At 37.3% G+C, this 9,993-nt stretch overlaps 1 protein-coding gene across 1 annotated transcript; it reads right to left on the reverse strand.

The window, feature by feature from the left end:
• Positions 1–8,822: 8,822 nt before the first annotated feature.
• LOC119528547 (40S ribosomal protein S4, X isoform-like) lies at positions 8,823–9,716 on the reverse strand. The gene has a single exon (XM_037828901.1). The coding sequence runs from the start codon at positions 9,694–9,696 to the stop codon at positions 8,905–8,907; it is 792 nt and encodes a 263-aa protein (XP_037684829.1). The 5' UTR covers positions 9,697–9,716; the 3' UTR covers positions 8,823–8,904.
• Positions 9,717–9,993: the final 277 nt, after the last annotated feature.

Here is a 9,993-nt window from a genome sequence, read left to right on the forward strand (position 1 = left end):
TGCTTTTAGCCATCTGAATATCCTCTTTGGAGAAATGTCAATTCATGTCTTTTGCTCATTTTTAAATTGTGTTGTTTTTCTTTTTATTGTTGAGTTGTAGGATTTCTTTATATATTCTGGATATTAAACCTTTGTTGGATATGTGGTTTCCAAATATTTTCTCCCATTGAGTAGGTTGCTTTTCACTTTCATGATAAAGTCCCTTGAGGAACAAAAGATTTTTATTTTGATGAGGTCCCATTTATCAATCTTTTCTTTTGTTGCTTGTGTTGTGAGTGTAAAGTCTAAGAAACCATTGCCTTACAGAAGATACAGAAGATTCTTCCCTACATTTCTTCTAAAAAATAAGTTTATTTTTATATTTTAATAACAGCTTTATTGAGCTATAATCTATGTACCATATTACTCACCCATTTAAAGTACACAATTTGGTGATTTTTAGTACATTTACAAAGTTGTGCAACCATCATATCTATTTCCAAAACTTTTTCATCACCCCAAAAGAAACCCTGTATTCATTTGTGGTTACTTCTATTCTTCTCTCCTCCCAAATACCCCTGCCTTAGGCAACCTCTACATCTACTTTCTGTTTCTATAGATTTATCCATTCTGTACATTTTCTTATGAATGAAATCATACTATATGTAGTCATTCATAACCAGCTTTTTTCACTTAGGATGTTTTCAAGGTTCATCTATGTTGTAGCATGGATCTGTAACTCATTCCTTTTTTTTTTTTAATAACTTTTTTCCAAACTTTTAAGTTAATTGTGCAATATAGAAAACTGAAAAACACAAGAAGCAAAGAATGCAAAAGTCATCCAGAATCACAAGCAGTTTACAGGTGGACATATCCATCTAAGTCCTTCAAGTGTATACATACAACTGAGCATACTTTTTTTTTGCTTTGAGTTAGGAATTAGTGTGTAATTTATTAATTTATGATTCCCACAACATTCAATGTAAGTGTAGTGAAAGATCCTGATAACAAGAAGGGAGGTCATAATAGTGTTGAATGTAATTTTTAAAAACAATTTTGTTCATACACTATACAGTCCATCCTAAGCATACAATCAATGGCTCATGGTATAATCACATAGTTATGCATTTACCACTACAATCAATATGAGAACTTTTCCATTTCTTCCAAAGGAAAAATGTCCCACACCCCATTTTCCTCCTATTATTGGCATCTAGCTTTGGTATCGTGCCTTTGTTACAATTAATGAAACAATATTACAATATTACTGTTAACATAGACCTTAGTTTATATTAATTGCATTTTCCCCATATAACTCCCTATTATTAGCACCTTGTAATAGTGATGTGTATTTGTTCTAGTTCATGTAAGAAGTCTCATATTTATACTGTTAACCACCATCATTGTCTACTCTGGGTTTCGCTATGTTGTACAGTCCCAGTCTTTATCCTCCAGCTTTCCTTCTGGTGACATACACTACTCTAGCATTCCTTTTTGAACCCTACTCACACTCCACTTTGTTAATTTAATTACACTTATAGTATTGTGTTACCATCATGCACTATTGTGCTATTCATTTCTGAACCTAGACAATGAGGCTTATTGAACATTCTGTACTCCTTAATCATCAATCACCCAGTTTCTGCACACTTTCTATCCCCTGCTAAATTGTGCTGTTGAATTTAAGTCTCAGAGTTTTCTCTGAGAGAGGCTGCATGATTTTACTTCCCTATCAATGGTGAATAGGTATACCTCTTTCTCCACATTTTCTCTAGCACTTGTAGTTTTCTGTTTATTTTTTTAAACAGTTTTAGTCACGCAACATACAATCCATCCTAAGTATACAGTCAATGGCTCCTGGTATAATCACATAGTTAGGCATTCTACACCACAGTCTGTATGAGAACATTTCCATTACTTCTGAAATAAAGAAGAAAAGAAAAGAAAAAAAAAACATACCCTTCCCTTATATCCCCCTCCTATTGACATTTAGCTTTGGTATATTGCCTTTGCTACAATTAATGAAAAAAATATAACAATGTTACTGTTACTATAGACCCTAGTTTGCATTAATTATATTTTTCCCCAATACCATATCATTTTAACACCTGTAATCCTGGCATACATTTGTTCTCGTTCATGTAAAAACTTTCTTACATTTGTACACTTAACTGCCATCATTGACCACTCTGTTTTCCTAAGTATAGAGTACCAGTTTTTAACCCTTATCTTTCCTTCTGGTGCCATACATGCCCCTAGCCTTCCTCATTGAAACATAGTCACACTCAGATTTGTTCATTATGCTTATAATATTGTGCTACCATCACACAGTGTTGAGCTATACATTTCTGAACCTTTACAATCAGTCTTGTTGAATATTCCAAACTCCTTAAGCACTAATGGCCAGTCTCTACACTCTTTCTATCTCCTGATAACCTGTATTCTCAAATTTAACTCTCAGAGTTTACTCATTATAGTTAGTTCTTATTAGTGAGACCATACAGTGTTTGTCCTCTTGTTTCTGGCTTATTTCACTCAACATAATGTCCTCAAGTTTCATCCATGTTGTTGCATGCATGCGTCATGACTCTATTCCATCTTACAGCTGCGTAATATTCCATTGTAAGTGTATATCACAGTTTTGTTTTTTTTAAACCACTTGTCAGTTGATGGACATTTGGGCTGTTTCCATCAATTGGCAATCGTGAATAATGCTGCTATAAACGAGAGTATAGACGTCTGTTTGTGTCCCTACTTTGAGTTCTTTCAAATATATACTTAGTAATGGAATTGCTGGATCGTATGGCAATTCTATACTTAGTTTCCTGAGGAAAAACCTCACTGCCTTCCAGAGTGGCTGCACCATTCTACATTCCCACCAACAGTGAATAAGTGTACCTCTTTCTCTACATCCTCTCCAGCACCTACAGTTTTCTGTTTTTTTTGATAATCGCCATTCTAGTAGGTGTGAGATGGTATCTCACTGTGGTATTGATTGCATTTCCCTAATAGCTAGTGAAGGGGAGCATCTTTTCATAGGCTTTTGAGCCATTTGTATTTCCTCTTTAGAAAAGAGTCTATCCATGTCTTTTTTTCAAATTAAATTCAGTTTTATTGAGATATATTCACATACCATACAATCATCCATGGTGTATAATCAACTGTCCACAGTGCCATCATATAGTTATGTATTTATCACCCCAATTTATTTTTGAACATTTTTCTTACACCAGAAAGAATCAGAATAAAAATAAAAAATAAAAGTAAAAAAGAACACTCAAATCTTCCCCCCCATCCCACCCTATATTTCATTTAGTTTTTGTCCCCATTTTTCTACTCATCCATCCATACACTGGATAAAGGGAGTGAGATCCACAAGGTTTTCACAATCACACTGTCGCCCCTTGTAAGCTACATTGTTATACACTCGTCTTCAAGAGTCAAGGCTACTGGGTTGTAGTTTGATAGTTTCAGGTATTTAGTTCTAGTTATTCCAATACATTAAAACCTAAAGAGGGTTATTTATATAGTGCGTAAGAATGTCCACCAGAGTGACCTCTCAACTCCATTTGAAATCTCTCAGCCATTGAAACTTTATTTCATTTCATTTCGCATCCCCCTTTTGGTCAAGACGATGTTCTCAATCCCACAATGCTGGGTCCAGATTCATCCCCGGGAGTCATATCCTGCCTTGCCATGGAGATTTACACCCCTGGGAGTCAGGTCCCACATAGGGGGGAGGGCAGTGAGATCACCTGCAGAGATGGCTTAGCTAGAGAGAGAGGGCCACATCTGAGCAACAAAGAGGCACTCAGGGGGAGACTCTTAGGCACAATTATAAGCAGGTGTATTGGCTAGGGTTCTCTAGGGAAACAGAATCAATGAGAGGCATCTATGACTATAAAATTTATAAAAGTGACTCACGCAACTGTGGGTATGCACAAGTCCAAATTCGGTAGGGCAGTCAGCAAACTGTCAACTCCAAGGAAGATGTCCGATGAACTCCTCAGGAAACGAACTGGCAACTTTGACAAACTCCTCAGGAAGTAAACTGGGATCTTTGACGAACGTGTCTGATGAACTCCTCAGGAAATAAACCTGCAACTTCGACGAACTCCTCAGGAAATGCTTCACTGGGCAACCGAAGAAGAAGTGAAGGTCCTCTATCTGTCTCACTTAAAAGTCTTCAACTGATTAATTGGATTAAATCCAGCCAATTGCATTCTCTCATTGTAGAAGACACGCCCTTTGGTGCGTCATCAGTCACAGCTGCAGTCAATTGACTGATGACTTAATAAACCAGGCTGTTGGTTTATTAACGAGCCACAAACGTCCTCACAGCAATTGTTAGGCCAGTGCTTGCTTGACCAGACAGCTGGGTACCATCACCTGGCCAAGCTGACACATGAACCTAACCATCACAGCAGGTTTGGCCTCTCCTTTGCTATAACAAGCTTCATGAGGGCAGGCCCCAAGATAGAGGGCCCAGCATACCAAGCCGTCAGTCCTCAATGTTTGTGAGAACATCAGAAACAGTCCAGACGAGGAAGTCCAACACTTCTGTACTTTCCCCCAGCTCCTCAGGGGTGCCCTGCATATATATTTTTATTCTCTGCCCAAATTACTTTGGGATGTGTTGCTATTTCACTCTAACCTATACAAAGCTACTATATCTCACTTCCTATTGAAAGTGCCATGTAATTGTGGTGTTTGAACAAACTGACTGTAGAAGTTATATTGCTTAGAAAATACAGATCCTGCAACAAATAAACATCTCTTCCCTTGGACTTACATGGAAGTTGAAGTTTTAACACACAGTCAATTTCAACCTTTACCCTTTGGCCCTATTTGCCCTAGGCTTAACCAGGTCTGCATCATTCGTATCTCTAATTGAAGTCTGGGCTCTTTTTCAGCTTTTTTTTTTTTTAAACAGTTGCTGTATGTGCTAATACTGACATTCATATCTGCCTAACTCTAGCTCTGAGTTTCAGGTGTCACACAGATACCCAATGTTCCAGAGATCAATCAGTTTATACACAAAGGGGTCAGCATCTCAGAGTTTGGAGATAGCCATTACAATTCAGGAATAGATTTGACTGCTGTAAGAGCTCACAGTCTAGGGACCATTACAATAAAAATTCCCCTGTTAGACTGTGATCTAAGATTCAATTCTGAGTTTACACATTGTAGTTAGTCCATATTAGTGAGGCATTACAGTGTTTGCCTTGGTTTCTGGCATATTTCACTCAAAATGCTGTCTACAGGATCCATTCACTTCACTGCATGTCTCACAGCTTCACTCCTCATAGTTGCTCAATATTCCATTGTATGCATACACCACAGTTCACCATTCTGTTCCTCAGCTGGTGTACCCTTAGGCCACCTCCACCCATTGCAAACCATGAATACTGCCTCCATAAACACCATTGTGCAAATGTCCATTCATGTCTCTGGTCTTGGATCTTCCAAGTACATACCCCATAATGAGGTTGCAGGACGTTGTGGCCCCACATACTTAGTTTTGGAGCCACCACACTGACCTCTAGAAAGGCTACACAATTCTGCCTCCTCATCAACAGTAACTAGGTACATCCCTCTCTCCATGTTTTCTCCAGCACTTTTACCCATACTTATATTTTTTTCTTACAATTTTATAGAGATATATTTATATACCATACAATTATCCATAGTGTGCAGTCAGTTGTTCATGGTATCATCATATAGTTGTACATTTATCACCACAGTCAGCACTTGAACATATTGATTACTATGAAAAAGTTTTTTTTTAGCAAATAATAAAAAAGAATAAAAAGAAAAATAAAATGTCATACAATACAATATAGCAGTAAGGACGAAAAACACCACCACTACCAAGAATCCCATATCCCTCCCTTATATCCCTCTTTCATACACAATTAGCTTTGGTATATTGCCTTTGTTACATTTGATGAAAGCATATTACAATGTTACTGTTGACCATAGACTCTGGTTTGCTTTATGTTTTTTTCCCAAATACCATCCCTATTTCAATACTCTGCATGGTTGACATTCATTTGTTCTCCCACATGTAAATATTTTTATATTTGTACATTTAGTAACAGTCATTGGCCACTCCAGTTTTTGCCAAGTTATGTAGTCCCAGTCTTTATCGTCTATCTTTATCTCTGGTATCATACATTCCCCTATCCCACCTCTTTCAGCTTTACTCACAGACATCTTTGTTCAGTGTACTTAAAATATTGTGCTACCATCACACAGTATTATGCTGTGTGTTTCCGGATCTATATAATCAATCCTGCTGAACATTCTGTAGTCCTTCAGAGATCAAATGCCTGATCTCTACCCTCTTTCAGTCTCCTTGTGGCCTGTGTTATCAGTTTTTAACTCTCAAAGTTTGCTCATTAATGTTAATTCATGTTAGTGAGACCATACAGTATTTGTCCTTTTGTTTCTGGCTAACTTCACTCAACATAATGTCCTCAAGGTTCATCCATGTTGTTATATGTTCCATGTCTTTGTTCTGTCTTACAGCTGCATAATATTCCATTATGTGTATGTGCCACAGCTTGTCTATCCACTTGTCTGTTGATGGACATTTGGGCTGCTTCCATCTCTTGGCAATCACGAATAATGCCACAATAAACATCGGTTTACAAATGTCTGTTTGTGTCTTAACTTTCAGTTCCTTTGAGTATATACCTAGCAATGGAATAGCTGGGTCATATTGCAAATTTTATACTTAGCTTCCCGAGGAACCTCCACACTGTCTTCCAGAGTGGTTGCACCATTCTACATTCCCACCAACAATGAATAAGTGTGCCTCTTTCTCCACATCCTCTCCAGCACTTGTACTTTTCTGTTTTTTGGGTAATGGCCATTCTGGTAGGTGTGAGATGATATCTCATTGTGGTTTTGGTTTGCATTTCCCTAATAGCCAGTGAAGTTGAGCATTTTTTTATATGTTTTCAGCCATTTGTATTTCCTCTTCAGAAAAGTGTCTGTCCATGTCTTTTGTCCATTTTTAAATTGGATTGTTTGTCATTTTGTTGTTGGGTTGTAGGAGCTCTTTATATATTCTGGATTTTAAACCTTTATCTGATACGCGGTTTCCAAATATTGTCTCCCATTTTGTAGGCCACATTTTTACTTTCCTGGAAAAGTCCTTTGATGCCCCAAAGTGTTCATTTTTGAGGAGAACACATTTATTGTATTTCTTCTTTTATTGCTTGCACTTTGGGTGTAAGGTCTAAGAAATCACCTCCTGCCACAAGATCTTTAAGATATTCTCTTCATTTTCTTTTAAGAGTTTTATGGTCTTAGCGCTAATGTTTAGGTCTTTGATACATTTCAAGTTAATTTTTGCATATGGTGTGAGATAGGGGTCCTCTTTAATTCTTTTGGATATGGATATCCGGTCCTCCAAGCACCATTTGTTGAGTAGGCTGTTCTGTCCCAGTTGAGTGGACTTGGACACCTTTCAAAAATCAATTGGCTATAGATGAGAGGATCTATATCTGAGATCTCAATTCAATTCTGTTGGTCAGTATTTCTATCTTTATGCCAGTACCATGCTGTTTTGACCACTGTAGTTTTGTAATATGTTTTAAAGTCAGGTGGTGTGAGACTTCCAAATTCATTTTTCTTTTTCAAGATGCTTTTTGCTATTCAGGGCACCCTGCCTTTCCAGATAAATTTGATTATTGATTTTTCTATTTGTGCAAAGTAAGTTGTTTGAACTTTGGTATTGCATTGAATCTACAAATCATTTTGGGTAGAATTGACATCTTATGTATGTTTAGTATTCCAATCCATGAAGACAGTATGTCCTTCCATTTATTTAGGTCTAATTTGATATCTTTTAGCAATGTTTTATAGTTTTCTGTGTATAGATTTTTTATGTCCTTGGCTAAATTTATTCCTAAATATTTGATTCTTTTGGTTGCTATTGTTAATGGAATTTTTTGTTGATTTCCTCTTCAGATTGATCATTATTAGTGTATATAAACACTACTGATTTTTGTATCTGGCTACTTTGATGAATTCAGTTACTAGTGCTAGTAGCTTTGCTATAGATTTTTTGAGATTTTCCACATGTATTATCGTGTCATCTGCAAACAGTGAAAGTTTTACTTCTTTCTTTTCAATTTGGATGACTTTTATTTCTTTTTCTTGCCTAATTGCTCTAGCTAGAACTTCTAGCACAATGTTGAATAATAATCATGACAATGGGCATACTTTTCTTCTTTCAGATCTTAGAGGGAAAGCTTTCAGTCTTTCCCCATTGAGTGTGATGTTAGCTGTGGGTTTTTCACATATTCCTTTTATCATGTTGAGGAAGTATCCTTCTATTTCTATCCTTTGAAATGTTTTCACCAAGAAAGGATGCTGAATTTTGCCAAATGCCTTTTCTGCATCAATTGAGATGATCATGTGATTTTTCCCCTTTGATTTGTTTATGTGATGTATTACATTAATTGATTTTCTAGTGTTGAATCACCCTTGCATACCTGGAAAAAAACCCACTTGGTCATGGTGTATAACTCTTAATGTGCTTCTGGACTCGATTTGCAAGTATTTTGTTGAGGATTTTTGCATTTATGTGCATTAGAGAGATTGATCTGTAATTTTCTTTTCTTGTAGTATCTTTGTCTGGCTTTGGTATTAAGGTGGTGTTGGATTCATAGAATGAGGTAGGAGGTTTTCCCTCCTCTTCAAGTTTTTGAAGAGTTTGAGCAGGATTTGCACTAATTCCTTTTTGAATGCTTGGTAGAATTCACATGTGAAGCCGTCTGGTTCTGGACTTTTCTTACTTGGGAGGTTTTTTTTTTTTTTTTTTTTTTTTGTTAATAATCACCCAGAAGGCAATTAATCATGCTTTATTATTAACCACAAAGAGTTCTCCATCCATTTCACCTAAAGATCATTTCACCCACTGCTCTGTTTGGCAGCCAGTCTCTTGTCTCTCTCTTCAGCAATTGTGAGGTGGATACCTTTTCCTCGGGGAAGAGAAATCCATGGCTTGTTGCCTTTGCCAATAACAAAAATGTTGGAAAGCCAGGTGGCAAAGCTGTTGCCATTGGCATCTTTCACATGAACCACATCAAAAGAGCCAGGATGCCTCTCTCTGTTGGTGATCACACCAATTCTTCCCAGATTAGCACCTCCAGTCACCATACACAGATTACCAGTATCGAACTTTATGAAATCGGTAATCTTGCCCGTCTCCAAATCAATTTGAATGGTGTCATTCACCTTGATGAGGGGATCAGGGTAGCGGATGGTACGGGCATCATGGGTCACCAGATGAGGGATTCCTTTTGTGCCTACAAAGATCTTCATCACTTTGCACAACTTGTACTTGGCCTCCTCAGGTGTAATACGATGAACAGCAAAGCGACCCTTGGTATCATAAACCAGACGGAAATTCTCTCCAGTTTTGTCAATGCTGATGACATCCATAAAACCAGCAGGATAAGTTATATCAGTTCGGACCTTGCCATCAATCTTTATGAACCGCTGCATACAGATTTTCTTTACTTCATCTCCTGTCAGGGCATACTTAAGTCTGTTCCTTAAGAAGATGATGAGAGGGAGACATTCTCTCAGCTTATGGGGACCAGTGGATGGACGAGGAGCAAACACACCAGTCAGTTTGTTCAGCATCCAATGCTTTGGAGCTGCTACACGCTTCAAATGCTTCTTTGGACCACGAGCCATGGTTGCGCTAGGCACGGAAAGAGCACTTGGGAGGTATTTGATGACCAATTCAATCTCTTTACTTGTGGTTAGTTTGTTGAGATCTTCTATTTCTTCTCAAGTCAATGTTGGTTATTAATGTGTTTCTAGGAACTTGTCCATTTCAAGTAAGTTGTCTAGTTTGTTAGCATACAGTTGTTCATTATATCTTCTCATCTTTTTTATTTTTTGTGGGGTCAGTAGTAATGTACCCCTTCCCATTTCTGATTTTATTTTTTTTGCATCCTTTTTCTTTTTTTCTTTGTCAGCCTAGATAAG

The sequence above is a fragment of the Choloepus didactylus genome, chromosome 3 (assembly GCF_015220235.1).
Source record: "Choloepus didactylus isolate mChoDid1 chromosome 3, mChoDid1.pri, whole genome shotgun sequence".
In the NCBI taxonomy this organism is placed as follows: Eukaryota; Metazoa; Chordata; class Mammalia; order Pilosa; family Megalonychidae; genus Choloepus; species Choloepus didactylus.